Source organism: Empidonax traillii, unplaced genomic scaffold (genome assembly GCF_003031625.1).
Source record: "Empidonax traillii isolate 1590-97213 ecotype Southwest subspecies unplaced genomic scaffold, ASM303162v1 scaffold992:size1346157, whole genome shotgun sequence".
NCBI lineage: Eukaryota > Metazoa > Chordata > Aves > Passeriformes > Tyrannidae > Empidonax > Empidonax traillii.
Genome location: NW_020956185.1, coordinates 1009444 through 1027888, shown reverse-complemented (window position 1 = coordinate 1027888; position 18445 = coordinate 1009444). Strand labels below are relative to the sequence as shown.

At 52.8% G+C, this 18445-nt stretch overlaps 1 protein-coding gene across 2 annotated transcripts in view; it reads left to right on the top strand.

Annotated features, from left to right (window-relative positions):
* Positions 1-12576: 12576 nt before the first annotated feature.
* Positions 12577-18445, top strand: part of DISP2 (dispatched RND transporter family member 2) — an 18559-nt gene continuing 12690 nt past the window's right edge. For both annotated transcript variants that reach the window (XR_003573495.1, XM_027903708.1), the window contains exon 1: positions 12577-12815. Coding sequence is in view for 1 of the 2 variants with exons in the window: in XM_027903708.1 (XP_027759509.1) it covers positions 12736-12815 (80 nt within the window). In the remaining variant the exon portion in view is untranslated. The remainder of the gene's footprint in view (positions 12816-18445) is intronic.

The window sequence follows — 18445 nt, the reverse complement described above, 5'->3', positions numbered from 1 at the left end:
TGATCTCTCTGCTGTTAAAGTGGGCATGTCCTTCAGGAGGAAGCAGAGGAATGCCGTGGGGTGGGCATCACCAGCTGGCACCGTGCAGGAAGCACACAGCCAAAGGATAGGGACCCTCCTAAGTTTCTGTGTGAAAGTTGCCAAAACCACCCCCAGAAGAGTCCCAGTAGCAGGGAGGCTTTGGGGGAACAGCATTCAGCTGCAGTGACTTGGGTCGCCACATGAACCCTTCTCTCACCATAGAATGTCCGAGTTGGAAGGGACCCATAAGGATCACTCAAGTCCCACTCCTGGCCCTGCTCAGTCCCAACAATCCCACCCTGTCCCTGAGAGCATTGTCCAAACACTCCTGGAGCTCTGGCAGCCTTGGGGCCATGCCCACTGCCCTGGGGAGCCTGTTCAGAGCCAACCACCCTCTGGGGGAAGGACCTTTTCCTGAGATCCAGCCTGACTCTGCCCTGGCACAGCTCCAGCCATTCCTATGGATCCTGACACTGGTCACCAGAGCAGAGTTTGGGGCTGCCCCTCTGCTGCCCCTTGGGAGGAGCTGCAGACAGCCAGGAGCTCTGCCCTCAGTCTCCTCCAGGCTGAACAAACCAAGTGACCTCAGCCGTGTGTCCTGGCTGTGTGCTGCATCCTCCCTCAGCGCACATTGGCTGCCCCTTCCCTCAACCCTGAGGAACTCAGATCGAGAGAGAGGCCCACAGGAGATGAAAGCACACCAGGGGACGTCTGATGCACACCCCAACCTGAATCTGGGCCCTGCTATGTTCACACATTAAACAACCTGAGGAGGCCCACTGCAGGTACTTGTCCCCTCTAACACCTTTGAGCAGCTCATCTGCTCACAAAATCTAAGAAGTTTGGCCTGAAACCCAGAGTGGGTCAAGGGAAACCTGCAAAAGACTTTGCACAACTTGGAATCTGGTCCCTCCTCTGTGCATGACTCAGGCTGTTGGAGATCAGGGCTAAGGCACTAAGGAGCGGGAAGCACAGCTTAGTACAAGCGCTTGGAGGGACAGACTGACCCATATTAATTAGTAGCTACTTAAATGATGAAAGAAAATTGAAACCATTTCCAAGGCAGTGCCTCTGGATTCAGGCTTGATGAAGGAAATGAAGAATGCTGTGTGTGGAAAACTGGGAAAAAGACACAAGAGCTTTGCTTGTGCCTTTGGAGGTGCAGAGTCATGAGGAGCTTTTCCTTGCCCTGCGAACACAGGGCTGCCTTGGGCTTGACTTTGGCATAGTCCCTTGTGAGGGTGATGTCCCATTTTCTCTGGGCTGGTGGCTGCAGGGACAAGGTCAGCCCTGGGAGATGCTGCTGGGCTGAGTCAGGGAGTCAGTGTTCATGGGAACACTTTGCCCAGCGCCGGCGCATTATCCTGTCACTGTGGTGGCCACGCTCCTGGCCTCAAGCAGTCTGCAAACGCTGCCAACAGCTGGTCCAGGTTAAAGCAGAGACCATTATCCCAAACTCCATGGCCAGGTTGTGTGCACAGAGCAGGGTGAACCCGTGTGCCGCAGGGTCCGCTGTGCTGCCCACAGATCCCAGCGGCTGAGGGCCTGTGTCATGCCCAAGTTGTGAAGGCTTAAGCCAAGTGCTCACAAAGGGCTTTTCCAGACCTCATAGCCATGGCATCCTATGCCCCTGCCATGATCAGCAGGGTGGCCAAGCTCTTCCAGCAGGCAGGAAGATCCCTAAAATACCTCTGCCTTTGCTGATGTACCTGGAGAGCTGCAGTTCCCTCCAGGGCAGCACTGGCTGCTCCTTCCCTCAACACAAAGAGCTGACATGTCTCAGCTGTCCTTTACCATGTCTGAGTGGCACAAATGACAGGCATCTACTTCTGCATCATCATCTGAGATCAGTGAGAACATGAACCCTCAGTGAACACGGCGGACACGGAAACCCAGGGGCAAAAGGGCCCAGCCAAGGGAGCAGCATCTGCAGCTGCAGCAGAGGGGCAAACCAGGCTGGTTTGGGGACATTTGTGCCCTTGGGACTGTCACAGGAGACAGCAGAGAAAGCAAAACCCTGCTGAGATTTGTGGGGTTATGTATATGCACATACATTTGGTTATTCCTGGTGCCATGGCCAGGAGGGGTTGCAGTAACACCACAGCTGTTCCCAACCTGGGGGCTTGTCCAAAACTATCGAAGCCCATGCTTTGAAGTGCAGTGAAGTGCACTGCTCTGAAGTGCAGTGTCAGCCCAAAGACTGTGCCTATCTCAGGACACACTGAATCCTGTTCACATGGTCAACCCCACTTCGGTGGCTGCAGCACACCAGTCCTTCTCTCTCAGGCCATTGGTGGCACCATTTCCCACCTGCAGCAGTTTGACAGGGTACCTCAGACAGTGAGTGTGTCCTGCAACCTCATGCAACAGTGAGGATATCTGGAGAAACCAGCCTCAGTATCAGCAACTTGTTCACCACCCCTGTAGCTGATGCCTTTATTCTTTAAAACCCCAGAAGACCTTTCCTAGGCAGGATGGCCTGACTCTGGGCTGCTGGTGCCACCTCTGAAGCCATGGGGCACACCCAGGGTGGCTCTGCACTTTCTGCTTCAGGGAAAGGGGATGTGCCAGCTCTTGCTGACCACGGGCAGCCCCTGAAGGAGCAGTCCCTGGGGTGGACAGCAGCTGATCCTCAGGAAAGCCTGGAAGCTGGAGGAATCAAGAGGACATAAGGGGGTTTGCTGCATTGTCCTGCTGTGGCTGTGCTGCACAGGGACCTGGCTCACTGTCCCTAAGTGCAGCTGCCTACTTGGAGGGCAAAGCTTGCCCACTCAGGGCAAAGTTTGCTGGAGATTTTTCTGGGGCAAAGGAAGGAAGTCAGAGCAATGACCTCTCCATTCTGTGCTCGTGACAGTGAAATAGTCCCTTTCTCTAACTGTCTGCACAGGCTCTCCCTTTCAGTTTGAGCACAAAGAACCATCCCCACAGGAGTCTGCCCTCTCCCCACTCCAGGACAGCGCTCAGCACTGGTAGAAAGTTTTGCCCCACATTTTAACAGCAAGACTTGTTTCTTCTGTCTCTCTGCCTTACACAAAGGCTAAAGACAAGAAATTGATTCTTCAAAAAACCCAAACCTGCCTGCCCTGAGAAGCATTCCTGGGCAAACGCTCCCTCCCTTTCCTTTTGCACTACGTGAAACTCCTTCAGAGCCACTCAGTCTCACGTTGCCACTTTCTCCAAGTGCACTTCACCCAGCTTCATCCTGGCTCCTCTCCATTTTTTGCAGGACCGCTGTCGAGTCAACAGATGGCACTCGGGAACTGCCGGGAGGAGCCGGGAGCAGCTGCCAGGAGCCCGCTGGAGGAGCTGAAGTCTGGCTGGTTTTATCTCGTGTGTCGGGACTGCAGAAGAGCCACAGGGCCGTGTCAGAGCCGCTCCTGTGCACGGCTGTGCGCAGCGATGGACTCACCGACCTGCCCGAGACCCCCGAGCCGAACTGGCAATCCCCTCCAGGCCTGGGCTAGAGGGAGGGATGGCAACACGCTGGATATCAAAGGAGAGTTCCCAGCAGCCCGGAGGCATCTTTCCTATGGAACACAGAGCAAACTTCCCCACAATTAACCCACTGCTCCCTGCCTCCCAGCTCTGGTCCTTCGCCAGATGCACTGCAGGACAAAACTGCTGGAGGTGTTTCCTCCAGCCAGGAGAAAGGTCAGCATATTCCCTAGACTGGGAGGAGGGACCAGCCAGGAATGGTAAATGGGCTTTAGCTGGAGAGACTCATGGGGATCAGAGGACTGCTGAGACATTCATTTTTAAACGGATCAATACACAATTAAAATGTAAACTACCAAAGAAAGTTAAAGGATATAATGGCAGTTTGGTCCCGCTTTAAAGCAGTGGGGATCATAGCTGCCTGTTGGTACTTCCCAGAGGGATACCAAGCATGGCACAGCACAGGAACAGCTCAGGATGTGCAGAGCAGCCCTCTTCCCATGAGGCACAAGTCTGTCCCCTCTTTTCCCCCTCCCTGTGCATCATCCCAGCCTGCAGGTTCTTGCCTCAAGCGCTGTGAGTGAGAGCTGTGCTGCCCATGTTTAATGCCACCTTGAATAACTCATGATCCCATCAGTTCTCGTGGAATTTTCTGCTCCCGAAAACTTGTCATTCCGGTGTAAGGTCTCTGAAGTGGTCATAGGCTGAGCAAATGAAAAAGGATCAGTCACCTTAGTTCTTCCCACTTCCAGACATGCACAGCAGGGCCAGTACAGGTTTGTTGACCCTGTTTGCTACCCAGCCCTCAGATGTAGGGCACAGGACCCAGCCTTGGGAGGGTGCTGGGCTGTGGAAAGTGGCCGGGACAGCCAGTCTGGCAGGTTTTTTTCATCTTTTATGTAGTCCTTGGGGAAAGGATGGAGAATTGCAGACAGCAACTTGTCCACCCTGTCATCAGCAGCAGCCCAGGGAGGTTCCCCACTCCAGCCCATGGTTCCAGCCCAGATCTAGGAGGACATGGGACAGCCCAGTGGTCTGCCGCTTGTAGCTCCCAAGCTGCAAATGAGCATGCCAGGAGCCAGATTGACTCGTGACATGGTCACGTGCCCTTTATGAACTTCCAAAAGCCATGCCTGCTTTGGGGCTACGCAGGCAGTAGCGACCCACTTTGAGTCTCATGCAAGAAGGGGCAAATTGGGTGCCTCTCCTCCTAACCAAGCTCCACTCAAGCCTTAACGAGGCTCCTCACTTCCCCTTGCCAGCAGAACTAAAGCAAGCTCCAGAGACCAACCTCGGCTCCAGGGTCTGAACTGCACTGAGGGCTCTCCGAGGGCTCCAGTGGTGCCACCTCGCACGGATGCTGCATGGATTCGGGCTGGGCTCCGCGGGGAATCGTGCTCTTCCTGCGCCAGGGTCAGTGTTCTGAGCTGCCTGGGAGCACAAAGCCAGGCAGAGGGGAAGGGCCAGCCTGCGAGAGGCTCCTGGGAAGGGAGGAGATGAACAGGGGAGTCAAGAGTGGCAATTAAACATTAAAGGCCCTGTTCTGCAGTAATTAGTCCTTGGGTGGAGGGAAGGGGTGGAGGAGCACCAAGTGGTTACAGACACTTGCTGGGCTGTGCCTGGCTGCTGAGAACTCCACTCAGGTGACAGAAAACTCCTTAAAGTGCAAATAATCCCTGCTCCCGCAGAAGGAAAATTGGGATTCAAGAGGGTGGGTTAAAACCCATCTGGAGAACCGGTTCTTCTCCAGCTCCAGTCAGAATCCGAGCCTTTGGCCTTACTTCAACCCTTGCACAAGCTGAGGAGGCTCAGCTTGGCAATAATTTATATCACACTGATATCACTGAGGTCCAAGAGGAGCCCACACAATTACTCTAGGGATGTTTCCCAACAGGACACGTTGCATCAGTCACTGAACTCCCCTGCAGAACACCAGGGGAGCCATCATATGTGCTCACCCCATTCTCTGTTTTGCCTGTGCATCCCCTGGTCCCCATGGGAGCTCCTGAGCCAGGTGACTTTCCATTGGGAATGTGGGTATTTTCTTGGCCCTTCTGAGTTGATCCCTGAAGTGCATCCAAACTCAGGGCTGGGCACATTGTGCAGCCCTAACACATGGGATAAGGACGCGGCGCTGTCACCGCAGAAACCCGTGTTCGATTCCCGGTCAGGACACTCCCTGGGCAGATGGAGCTCGTTAGCCCTGTAAGGCAATCCATCTACGTCCTGAGGACCTCGCTGCCACCGTCCAAGCTCGCTTGGCCCCTGCAGATGAACCTCAGGATTAAAGGGTGGGCTCAGTTCCACGCACACTGTGTCTCACCTAAAAAATCCAATGCACAGGCTGAAAGGTGTGAAGACCTTCCCCGGTTCTTCGTTCGCGAAGAGACTGGCCATTACATTACAACACATGGGATTAGGGTGGGCTGAAATACAGGGTTTAGAATTGGGTTTGTAAAAAGGAAAAATTCCATTTTCTTTCTCCCTGGAATACTGCATTTCCTTCAGTACCTTCAGAAGGAATTGATAAAATAACACCCTTCCTTTGCCCTGTTGTTCTTTAAACCTTCTGATGAGAAAAGTTTGGAACAAGCATTTATAAACACCTATTTCTGGAAGCACCAGTTGAAATACTTTGAGCATTTCTGAAGCTCAGTTTCTAACTAAAAAAAAGCAGAAACATTCCAACACTTAGAGAGATGGAACCTCCCCACTCTACTCATCTACCTGCTCTTGAGCCAAAACAACTGCTTTTCATCCCCCTGTGGCTCTGATCCTCCCGAAATGGGGCATTTCAGCCAATATGCTCTCCAATATGCCAACTGGGCCAGCCCTGGATGACACCAACACACTGGCACTGATGCCACTGGGACAGGAGAGAGATGGATTGGGGCTGGGCTGGTATCAGCTGCTGCCCGTGTCCTGTCCAGGAAGCTCAGCAGGCTCAGGGAGTTGCTGGTGCCAGCAGCACTAAGAAGCTTAGGGGAGGAAGGTTAACAGGAGCTGAGCTCTGATGAGCAATTAAAACAATCAGAAATGCTGCTGGCAGCTCAGCGCCGCCAGGGTGGGATGGCTCCATCCTTTTTAGGATCTGCCAACCCTGCACAGGCAGGAGGAGCTTCTCCTGGCAGAGGGGAAGACAAGACTGTGATATTCCTATTTTGAAGGTCTTGTGGTAAAGCTTCGATTAACCAAGATAAAGACACAATAAGGTTGTAAAATAAAAAGCTCTTCCCATGTGAGATCTGCCTGGCTGGCACCACTGGTCTTTCATCTAATTTTCTTTTCCTCGCCATGGACTGACTCAAACAGGCTGAGGCTTTCTCTTGCCCTTAAATGTTGGCACTGCCCTAACACCCCACATTGAGGAAGGGGAGGGCAGGAGCTCCTTAAACAAGCCTTGGTATAGCAGACAGAGCAGGGCTGGGCAGGAGGACAGCCAGGTAAGTTGTCCCTGGGGCTCCCAGGACCACATCTCTCCTGGACAGTGGGATCAGCGGGGCTGTGTCCTGGTACCTGACTGTGCCACTGTGTTTGCAGGGCTGATAACACAGCTCAGATCAGCTCAAACAGCAGCAGGAGAAAGCTGGGAACGGGGCACTTGTAACCTCCCATGAGGAATGGGGTAAGGAAGCAGGACAGCTCCGGGAGCCGTGTGTGGTGGGAAGCCTCACATGCCGCCTTTGGAGGAGGAAAGCAGAGGCTTCTGTCTGCTGACATAGAGGGTGTGTGAAATAGGGGATGTAAGTCTCCAAGGACATCTCTACCTCCATCTAACAATCATCCAGGCAGTTGGAGGGTTTTACAAGATTTTCTTTCCCCACTGGGGAAATGTCACTTCAACAAAAGAGATTTTTTCAGATGAAAAGCCCTGTGCCAGCAAATATTCTGTTTAAAAGAAATTAGCATTCTGAAATCTGGGAGCTGTGGAGCTGTTTGTGTTTCCCAAACAAAGTGCCCAGGCCCCAGAGAGCAGGGCTGTGCTCATGTCTCACCCACAGGCTCCTCAGCACCAGCTCAAACCCCCTTTTGTGCACAGCTGTGTCACTGCACAGCTCAGACACCCAAGGTACAGCCAGCAATCAGAGTGTCCTGCTGTACTCCCATCACATTTATTAATGGTCCATCCTTCTGGGATGAAACCTTGGTGCCTGACACTCCCTGACCTCCAGCACTCCCTTGTCAGCAACAATTCACCCATACATAGAGGGACTAGCACCATGTCAGGGCTTTCCTGAAGACTCAGCCCCTTCCAGATAAGTGGTCCCACACTTTTATTTATTCTTAGGGTTTAAAAAGAGGGTGTTTGCCCCATTCAGTGCATTATCATGGCCAGATCTCCTCCCCTGTACTCCAGAGACACAGCATTTCAGTGCTAGGCTTCAGCGTGCTGGGAGACACTTGGGCATTGCGTACTTTGCTGAATTAACCTTGAAAGGGGGGTCTCACGGGAACTGCGGGAGCCTGTGAAAGTGATGGCTGGGTCTGCAGTGCTTCATATGAGCATCCAGCCAAATCCTGGCAGGACCACTCTGCAGGCAGGTTGCAACATCCCCAGTTCCACTAGAAGTCAGCTGTGAGTTTCCAACCTTGCTGAGGCTGTGAAGGTACTGTAACAGGCATAGCCAGTCAAGGTGTGTCTTCTCTGGCCTTCCCCAGGCTGGGAATGTATGTCCCACACCCTGCTAAGAAGAATCTTTACGTGCAAGGCGTGAATTAGTCTGGGGTATCTCAGGCTGCTTGGAGCTCAATGACTCGCTGTCAGTCACGCTGGGAAATGGTGTGAACATATGGGCTGCTCCAGAGCCAACATGGCTGCGCTCCCAGCACACGGCACCATGGAAAATGGGACAGCGGAGCTACAGTGAGACTCTCCCTGCCAAGCAAAGCCGAATTGGGTCTCTGTGGGCCTCCTGCCCCTTCAAACACACCGCAAACTCAGCACATCTCCTCTTGGCTTCAGTTTGCAATGTACTGGTGCCCAAAAACACAACTGCCATGGGCCTGGAACCTTCTCAGCCCATGGTGATATGTCAACAGCTACTCAGAGGTTTGCAGTGCTGTAGGAGCCTCACAGAACCCCTTGAAGGAGAGAAGGGCCCTGCCTGGACCTCTCTGTCCTGTGCAGCGTGTGGGCCGTGCACTAGCACACACTCTGAGCGGAAACAATGACTGGCCATCAAAACTGCCCCAGGAGCCTGGATTCCCCAGTCCCTTTCAGTCTCATGCCTTATTCTGGTGCATACTGGTGGAGACCGACATCTGCATTAATGCTGGAAGGTGCCAGCTTCTCCAATGCCATCCTGGCATTCAAACCACAACTAAAGCGCTTTGTATCTCTAAATTAACCCCTCCTGAAGTTGCAGAAGGTGGGCCTCTGTCAGATAAGCTCTGCCCAGTGAAGGTGACTGGGGCTCAGTTTGCCAACACAGCATCAGCCACGGAGCTGTTTTCCAGCTAAGAAGCAATTTCCCAGCTGAGACGACAGGCGGTTTGTGCAGCAGGAGCAGCCAGGACTGCTGCTGTCCCCATGGACAGCTTCCAGTGCGGGAGGTGCCTGGCACGCTGTCGCCAGCTTCGAGCAGCAGAAATACCCCGGCTATTTCCTTGCTCCAGTGAGCAGTGACAGCCCAGGGTTCAGAGCTGGCTGCAGAGCCACGAGCCATTGCACGGTGCTTGGAAACCAGCAGGCTGCTGCAATCCAAGGCAGCTGCGCAGTGAGCCCCAGCCTTGCCCTGGCCACGGTGACTCCGAGGGCTTGGGTGCCCATGAAATCATGGCACGGGCAATTTTATACTGTCCAAAACGTCATGGTGGTGCCACCACTGCAAGTTGTCAGCTTTGAGTGTGAGATGCAGGGTACCACTGCCTGCAGCAGCAGAGGCAGGGATGGATCCCCATCCAGAGGCTGATCTGGACCTCTCTGCCTTCATCCTGCTGACTCACCCATTGTGATTTGCCAGGTGCTCTGGAAGAAAACATTCCTGCGGATGAAGGATGGTCTCAGCTTGAAGGAATTGTCTGGTGGACAGCACTTATGTTCCTACAACAGTTTGGGAGCCCCATTTGCTTGTCCTTCCTGCTCACTCTTGTTTGTTTTTTTTGGTAAGGGGATGAATTCTTGCCTCCCCTAGAACAGTACTGAGATCTGCTCCAGCAGTCTCAAACTGGGCCAGCACAGAGAAGTCAGAGGGTGGCAATATTTGAGTTGTCACCACACTGGGGACAGCTCCTCTGCCGCTGCACTGCAGGGCAAAAGCCAAGCAGGTTTGGAAGAAAGGGACTCCAGGATTCCCGGAGTGGGACCACCACAGCCAGTCCCTCCCAGCACCGCTGCAGGTGGGTACGAGCCCAGGCAGCAGATCCAGGTGAAGGTCCAGCTGGAGCTCGGAGGGGGCACTGTCTGGTGACAGTGGCAGAGGACATGAACTGATCCAAGCCCAAAGAGCCGATGGCAAGTGTTAGCCCTGGCAAGAGACTGCCCAGCAGTGCAAGCTCAGGGCCACCCCACTCCAGTGCCCTGCCCTGCCCTGCCCTGCCCTGCCCAGACACCATGGGGTGGGAAATGCTGAGCTGTGTAACCAGAGCCAGGACATCCTGAACAGAGACAAATTCTGCTCAGGGAAACGCTGAGTTACAGGGAAGAGAAGCAAACTGTGCTCAAAGTACCGTGGTAAGATAGGGCACTGTGAAATGAGCCACACTGAACTGTGACTAGTGCAAAGCAAATCCATTGGGAACTGCTCTTGGTCACATCTACCAGCCCATCAAATGAAATCCTTACTCTTCCTTCTTTGACTGCTTTAAGGATATGCCCAGATTGTACTCCTAAAATTAGCTTGTATTCCTGGAGCCTTGTTACTGAGTGTGGTGAGAGAGGAAGGCACCTCACACTGGGGGGACTTTGCACACACAGGGGAAGGGAAGTGCCGTGTTCACTTCTGACTCAGGCTTCTCTCAAGGCAGGGGAATGCTGCAGAGCAGTGTTTTGCATTTTGCTTGTGGAAGAAATGCAAGTGGGTGGTGAGCAGGAGAGCTGCGAGAAGCAATAAGGGGCTTTTGCAGCACAGCAACTTCATAAACCTGCCTCACCCCTCAGCCACCTCTTGCATCACCTCCAGTGCACCCATGTGCCCTTCAACTGTTCCCTCTCCCTTCCTTTCTCCCCTTTCTCTGCTCACCAGCATTTCTCTTTCCTAGCTGTTACTGTCTGTCTTTTTTTATATTCCTGACCCTATACCTCCCTCTTTTGCTATTTTTCTCTTTCCTCATGTTTTTTTTTGGATCATCTCTCTCCCTGTCCCTCTCGCTTACCCTCCTCCACCTTCCCTCATTCCAGAGGGACACCAGGGACCAGGGGGACCTGTCTGATGCTGACAGGTCTGGGCTATGGGTTACCATGGCAAAGAGCCAGTTCCACGCTGATGGAGAGCAAAGATCAGCCAAGGTGAGGTACTGGCCAAGCGCTCCAGGCCTGGCCATGCAATAGCCCCGGGAGGGACACGGGCACCCCACTGCCTTGGCAGGGCTTTGGGCCAGCTGGGAGCATGAGCCTGGCTGTAGCCCCTGGCTAAGGGCAATTAAAAATAATGACTGCATGTGTTGAATACCTTGCAGCGGTACAGAGCAAACCCGCCAAGCTGTGGGAGTGAGGAAGCGTGAGCACCCCCACTTCCCAGACAAGGAGTTCACACGTCAGGCTGAGCCAAACTAAAGCTGTAAGATGTGCCTGTCTGTCAGAAGCAGTGGGATGTTTGTAATCCAGCTGTTTCCCACCATCCCTGCAGCTCCCATGGCTTTATTATTATCATTACTGTTGCAGGAATTATTATTTAGCGTCGGGAAGAAAGAAAAGGAAATATCACCCATGTCCTTGTCACCACATTAACGCCAGCCAATCTTTTCAGCAGATACCAGGTTTCAGTCTTTCCTGCTGGGCCACATAATACAAGCTGCTCTGGAGCTGCTCCTCTCGCTGGATCTGATCCTACCAGGCAAGTGACATTTCTGTGGCTAAGGCTCAGAGCAGCAGGATGGTCCCCTGTGGCCCAGTCCAGCAGGGATCACTGTGCTGGGACAGCAGCGCTGCTGCAGCCTGTCCTCAAAACTCCCTCCTGCTGGGTTTGGAGAGGCATCAGCCTTGGGTGGGAGAGAGTCACCCACTCTGGCATTAGGAAAAGCTTTTTGTTCTTTAAACTGTCTTGGGCATTTAAGTCATTAAGGCAGGAAGGGCTTATTCTAAGCAGCTAGAGGATTAGTGGGAGTTATAGGATACTCTCCGCTCTAATACTCTCTCTTTTTGCTTCAGCTGTTCTGTATGTGTGAATCAAAACGATGCCACCCACATGACAAAGAAGGTCACTGCCACCGTGAGGGCCACAGGCATGGCCGTGAGGAGGGAGAAGGTCACAGCCATCACAGGGGATGATGAGAAGGGAGAGGAGAGGGTCACTGTCACTCCCATGGCCAAACACACAGTCATAAGAAAGCCCCAGGCCCTTCCTAGACAAGTAAAATCGTAGGCATGAGCATGGGAGTGGCTGTGGAAGGAGCAGCCACCTTCCACAAGCTCTGTGGGAAGTCCACCCCATGCACAAGGGGGCTACCACCCAACTCAGTGCAATGTCGTGCTATTGATAGACAATGACAGCAGGATCCTGCAAGGAGGGGAACGTGCCTGACCTCTCTATGTTCTCTGTGCTTTCAACTCTGTTGTTTCAAAACTACCACCTATTTAAACGAATCACTAACTTATTTAATGATGCTGAAACCCACCACTTCAAAACGCTGCCCTGCACCTGCCACACAGAGCCGGGAGCACTTTTGGGAGCAGTCCCAGCCCGGGTCAAGCATGAGACCAACCGCGCGGATGAGTCACCCAAAGAATGCCCGGTGTCCCGAGCTCCCGTCCCGGATCCGCATGCTCAGCCCCGTCCCCGACAGCCGGGCTGGCCCCGGGGCTCACGGCTCCCCCCGCAGCCGCCCCGCGCTCCCGGTGCCGGCGGCAGCGCCCCCGCGCCCGCCCCGCCTCCGCGGCCGTGGCCGCGCAAGCGCCGCGCCGAGCCGGGCAGAGCCGAGCCGGGCTGAGCAGAGCCAGGCGGAGCCGAGCCGGGCAGAGCAGAGCCGGGCAGAGCTGCGCCGGGCAGAGCCGAGCCGGGCAGAGCCGAGCTGGGCACAGCCGAGTCGGGCAGAGCCGAAGTGGGACGCTCCGGGGCGCTGCGGCCGCCGCTCCGGAGCGTTCAGCACCGCGGGCACGGACAGCGCCCGCCGCCGCCGGCCATGGAGGCCGCGCCCGCCCCGCCGCCCCGGGAGCCGCGGCCCGAGGGGACGCGTCGCGGCCGCGGCCCCGCCTCGCCCAGGTAGGAGCTGCGGGGCCGGGATGGGGGCACGGAGCCGGTGCCCCGGCAGGTGGGTGCTCCCGCCACCGCCGGCTCTGTGGGTGGGAGGTGGTCGGTGCCAGAGGGGTTTTCCTGGGTCCGGGGATCCCCAGCCCCACTGAGGCGTGTCCCGCAGGCAGAGCCCCTCGCTGCCCGCCCAGCTGCCCGCCCGCGGTCCGGGCTCTGACGGTGTGCGCTGCCCAGCTGGGGCCCTGGTTGCTCCTGCCCGGGGCCAGGAACACCATGCGGAGCCAACCCTGCCGGCGGGGCTTCCCGGCTTGGCCTCCCGGGCACGTTTCTATCTTGCAACATGGTGAGCCCTCCCCTCCCTTCCGCAGCAACGCTATTGTTGGGAAGTGCAGCGTGTTTCAGACAGAGCCTCACTGCAGTGTGGGCGAACATGGGTTTCACCCCAGAGATCTCCCCCATAAAGCCCCATGGCCCTGTGCCATATGCTCCCTGACCTGGTGTCTGCAGCCAGGCTGGCAGCCGCAATTTCACCCTGCTGTTCACTCAGAGTTAGCTCTGTGGTCCCCACCCTCTGCCCTAGCCAAGGCTCTTCATCATCAATGCTCAACTCATCACCGGAAAAACACAGATGGCAAAAACACCACCTTCCTCCCGGCCTCTTTCAGACTGGGACGGCAAGGTGGGGCTTTCTTTTCCTTTCCTTTCCCTTTTCATTTCACTCCTTTTTTCTTCAAATGTGATTTTTCCCATGCAGCCAGAGCTGTTCTGGCACTGAAGGCTGGGTGGGGACCTCAAGCCCTCCGTGTCTGGCTCTATCCCAGCACACACACCTGTACCCAGAGCAGCAGAAGCTGCCTGGGGTAAAGGTAAGGCAGTTCACACGAGTCAACAGAAAGGATTATAACACTAAACTTTTCCTGGCAGACTACGTGGGAAGTGGAGTTTTGCAGTCTCATTAATTTTTCATGATGATTTAACATACTCAGGAGTCTCATTAACAAAAAGACTGTAGGTCTTCTCAAGGATACGCACGATCCTGCTGCTAGACTGAGAAAGCCAAACAAACAGCAACTCCCCAGGAATTGCTCAGTGCACAAGGATTTGCCGCAGCCGAAGGAGGAGACGGATTGCTCACGAGTGCCTGTCAGTGAGATAGGGAGCTGGATAACGAGGTGACAGTGAAATGCAATGAACCCTTCACTAATCCCTGGGAAAGGGCACTCTTATCTCCTCAGAAAACACAAGCAAAGAAGCTCTTTCTTTCTGGAGAGCTCCACTGCTGTTTTGCTGGTGGTATGTTCAAAGGGAAATTTAAATTCCATTATAAAAGCCCATTCTTAAAAAGTCATTTACAGCTCTTCAGGAAAAAAGCCATTAGTCTAGATGGAAGCTGACCTATAGCACATGGGTTTCATTCAGAAAGAATTTATATTTCTTTTTCATTTAGGAAAACTCGTACAGCTGACATGCAAACAAAACCTTGCTAGAGTAAGAAAAAAGGGAAAAAATAAAACTAGATTTTTTTTTTTAAGAATGAAATTTTGTAATTCTTAATGTCTAATTAAGCAAAGGTTCCTGGGGAAAAAGGCTCTTGCTGTAGGCAAGGTACAGACTCCTGCCCTTTCTCTCCTTGTTTTTATGCCCCCTTGAGATTCCTCTGTCAGCAGGAGAAGTTGTAGTTTGACTCAGGCATCAGACAGCTCCATTCACTAGGTAGGTGTTTCCCATCTTTCATATGCAAAGTGCTGCTTTCCTGATCCTCTCCTTAGTATGCAAAGGAGGAGATGATCTATTAAAAAAAAAAAGCAGTGCTTATAGAAATGGGCTTGGGGACAAGGGAGGCATTAGCAGTCCAAGAAATGAGCAGTTCCTGCAAAAGGCTGGATATCTTTGGACCGTTTCTCTCTCAGAACCTCATGTGCTTTCCTGCTGTGTGGCTCAGGGGCTGCAAGCCCAGAAAGTGCTGAAAAATGGAGTGGCTTAGGAAAGGGAAGACGACCCGATGCTGCCATTTCCCTGCCTCCAAAGTTCCCTCTGCCCCAGCTCGGCTCCGTGTGCTGCAGAGCGAAGCCATCCCAAGGGGAATGTGCTGGGACCAGGCAACCAACATGGCATGTTTCCAGGAAACCCCCCTGCTGAGGGGCTGAGGTGGGCAGGCAAAGCCTAAGGCCAGGTCCTGCAGCCACCTGCTGTGGGGCAAAAGGATGTTGGTCTGTGCAGCAGGGAGAGACCCCATGCCAGGAGTGGAGCCATGGCCTTCAGCCCTTGGGTCTTGCCACAGTCCCTGCATCCCAGCACTGCTCCGCATCCCAGGGCTCTGGAATGGCAGAAAGCTGGCTCCTTAGCAATCCTGGCATTACCTTGCCTGGATCCTTGTAGGAAGAAGCTCCAGACCTTTTGCTGGTTCACTCCATAGGGTAAGCTCCATGTGCCCTGGTACTTGCTCAGAGAAGCACTGCTGCACTCAGAGTGACTTGGGCAGGCCCATAAATTGGATTATTGTTCTGTCTAGACATCCCAGGGGAAGAGATGGGGAAGCAAATAGCGTGAGAAACACAACTCACTGCCACGGGTAACAGGAGCAGTTAACCCCAGTGTGTACCTTTCCCTCCACCTCTTCATTCTCTCCTTTCCCAACATCTCTCTGGTTGCATCCAGCTGAGTCTGGAGAAGAAAACAGAGGCTGTCAGCTGCCTCTGTAGGCTTTTCTGGGGCTGAGACACCACTTCTGCCCCCTTAGACCCAAAGATACCAAATATCTGACACAGCCCATGAATGTTAAAAGCCTTTGTCAGTGCCAGCATGGCAAGCAGAGTCCAGAGCAGTGCTCTTCCCTCCCTTCCTTGTGCCTGACAGCAAACAGATATCAGACTCCCCCTCCCCGAAACATTTCTCAGCACAGTTCAGGGTCCCGAGGGCTGGAAAGGTAACAGTGACATGGTGTGAGGCAAAGAAGGACCAGCCCACATGTCTGGTGCAGAGCTCAGCAGATCAAAGGTTAAGCTCAGCAGCACTGTGGCTAATTGGGAGAACAGCACGTGGAGACTCGACTTCTGCAGAGCTGCCAGCAGTGATTATCCCAACTGATCATTATTTGCCAGCTCCAGGTTTCCCTGGAGATTGTGGATAACCAAGGTCACATCGTCATGGAATTGGAGAGGGTTGAGCATAAGGGAATTCAGATCTGGAGGGTGATTGACAGACCTAATTGTTTAGTCTGAAAAGGAGATAATGAAGAGGAGTCATAAGTGAATGATCCAAAGTGGCCAAAGTTATCCCAGAATCTGGAGTCGCTGAGCAGGCCAGGGATCGAGTTAAGAGGCAAGGCGTGGGGGAAGAGCAGAACTTGACAGCGTTTCACAGCAAAGATGGCAAACAAGGAGAGTGGGATTTCATGGGAAATATTAGACTCAAAGCTACCAACGTCTGTGCAGAAAACCCAGAGGCAATCTGTGATATCCAAGAGATTGGCATCTGCTTTCCCCACTGGGAGGTTTTGTAGCCGAGGGGCTTTTGGAAGAGGAATTTTTAATTGCACGGCCTCCTGCCCCTCCCTGACCACCTTCAAAGTGTATTCTGTGAAAGCCTTTTTGTTCTGTCCAGTGTTACATATTCACCCTCAGATGAGGCAGCCAGACTAATTTAGTCCCAGATTCCAGTTTCAAGGAAAGGAAATTTTACTTTTGCTTTGAAAAAAAGAACAGAAATATTGAATAGGTGTGGAAACACCAAAACACAAGCTGTCAGTGCAGCAGTGTCTCTGTGAATTATTATGCACTGTGGGACAGCATCACCCATTTAAAGTGTACAGAAATTAGAGAACACAGCAGGATCAAGGTAAAGAGTAACTTAGAGGCATCAAAAAGGGAGTGAGTAAGGGTCTAGACCTTGCCAAAGCATAACACTACCATGACCTCAACTCTCTGATGAGAATTCCTTGTAGTATAACACTACAAACCCCAACCAAATCACTGAACACTCAGGAAAATGAGATGATTTACACTTTAGGCTTGAGAGTGGCTCCAGTGACCCTCCAGGCCAGCTCTCCCAAACCACCTCTGCCCCTGCAGCTCCCCAGAGCTGTGGGGTTTGTGTTGTTTGTGTTGTTCAGGTTAGCTACAGAATTCGCAGAGCAGGGCAACGACTAATACAAGATGTAATTATTTCTTGACTACCAGAGACCCTAATCTTCCCTCAAGCCACTCTGCATTTGCACATCAGTCATGGCTTCTGAAGTCACTGTCATTGTAAGGAGGCCTCATGAACATGCCACCTGTGTTGTAACTGCTGCAGCTGTTTCCTGGCTTAGAAACTAAAATTGCCATTGGATGGTGCCTGATCCCTCGGGGTTTTGTTGCTACTGGTCCCTGGGCTGGTACAGTCTGCAAGTAAATCTGAGTGTGATGCCTGTGCCACGAGTCTCCACACCAGCACTGGTGTAACTGTTACCACAGACATTACTCTGCTGTAATGATTTTAATGAAATAAGCCCATTTTGTACAATCATGAAATATAGATTATCAGTGTTGATAAACTCAATTGATGTTGCAAAGTACACAGCACAGGCTGCCAAGGTCAGTATGTCCTCCTTTCAGGAAAAAATAGGAATTTTCAGGCAATACTGAGCTAATAGTATTCTTCAAATCCTTTTGTCATTAAACTTGGGTACAATTCCAGAGACCTGTAATTGCTACAATTCTGTCTTTTTCCACGGCTGTGTGAAAAAGAAATGAGAGGGACTCTGCAAGTTTTATAAAAATTCCTTCCCCAACTTTTCATCTTCTTTTTTTCCCCACATCACATCAGGTGCCTCAGGCTAAAGTTCATCTCACTGCAGTCCTGCTCCAGCCCTCATAATTCTTTGATGACTTGAGACACTTTGTGGTTCTGCTGGCCCGAACTGTTCGTCCTATTTAATCCTCGAGGCCAGACACTGCAGCGAGACACATAATTCAGCTGTAGAGACCATGGCACATGCTCTGAACAAGGACCAGGACTGCTGGTGTTTGCATCTGTTGAGACAGCAATTCCTAAGGCATTTGGGGGGGGGCAGAGGGACCTCAGTCTATGGTGTGTGAAGGGATTTTTGGTGTCACGCAGGTTATGCAGTCCTTCAAAGTATTATTCAAACTTTCTCTAAGCAAAACCTCTCAGGCTCCATAAATCAAGAACTATAGAATGAAATAATGTTTTTAATTCCTTGGAGAAAAGACAGCATATCTTGCAGAGACCTCATTACTTGGGAACTGGAGCCTCCAAATGTTTTGTCTCAGTAAACTGAGTAGCCTGAGGAAAGTCAAGTTTCAAAAGATCTTCAGAGATCCCAGAGTCCACCCCCTTCCTACAAGGCAAGACCCATATACTCGGCTGTTGCCCTCCTAATGTGTACAAAATGTTCCTGAAGAGCCCAGTGGAGCCTGCAGGACATGGGGAGCCATTAGGGAATGTGCCAGGCTGGAGGCTGCAGCCCCTGTTACAGTCACACGCACCGGGTTCACTGCTGGGCTGTGTCAGTGCCAGGCATGACTCACTCTCCTGCTGTCCCAACGTGGAGCAGCGCCAGTCCTTCTGCAGAGCAATCACACTAATTAATCCTCCCAAGAAGCACAGATAATTGAGTGGCTTCTTCACATGCAGATTCC